At 52.4% G+C, this 603-nt stretch overlaps 1 protein-coding gene across 1 annotated transcript in view; it reads left to right on the top strand.

The window, feature by feature from the left end:
• FGF13 (fibroblast growth factor 13) overlaps positions 1-603 on the top strand; it is an 85,316-nt gene that overhangs the window by 1,287 nt on the left and 83,426 nt on the right. Inside the window, exon 3 of the mRNA XM_077773936.1 lies at positions 351-457. Within this exon, the coding sequence (XP_077630062.1) occupies positions 351-457 (107 nt within the window). The remainder of the gene's footprint in view (positions 1-350; positions 458-603) is intronic.

Genomic DNA, 603 nt, shown 5'->3' on the forward strand with positions numbered 1-603 from the left:
CAACGTTTTGTGAGTTGAGCTGGAGAAAGGAGCGAAGGCTGCTTTTTCTACCTGAACACGATCGAGGAGCGAGCTGGGCGGACAGCGCAACGGGAAGAGGAGGTCCAGGAGGAGCATAGGCAGTGATATCGGGGAAATTGGGGGTCCGGGGGTTAAGCAGGGAACAGCGTGAACTGGTGGGAACAAAGCGAGACAGGAAAAAAAGGCACCGTGGAAATAGGTGTCAAGGGAAAGCCCTTCACTCTGGCACTCAAGTGCCATCCCGCCAGCGGGGCGGCAGTAAGACAGAAGGAAAAGGCAAAATAGCTTCTCTAGGGTGGGCTGCACTTCTTTCATTACGCCTTTCTAAGGTGAACGGGGTCTTGGCACCGTTCTCCCTCGGAAAGTTGAGGCTTCTACTCACACTCTTCTCGGAGTTCAGAAGCCCCTGAGGAATACACATGAGAGCTCGGAAAGGGTGAAAATATCCGCCCGACTAGTGGCTAAGCCGATTGCATAATATGATTTGGACCCAAAGTCAAAATGGCTTTCCTTCACTTTCCCCTCCTTGTCCTGGGTCTCTGTGAGTTCTCTTAAGGGAAGAGACAGGAGACTTCTTCCTGT

The sequence above is a fragment of the Crocuta crocuta genome, unplaced genomic scaffold (genome assembly GCF_008692635.1).
Source record: "Crocuta crocuta isolate KB4526 unplaced genomic scaffold, BGI_CrCroc_1.0 scaffold241, whole genome shotgun sequence".
Classification (NCBI taxonomy): domain Eukaryota; kingdom Metazoa; phylum Chordata; class Mammalia; order Carnivora; family Hyaenidae; genus Crocuta; species Crocuta crocuta.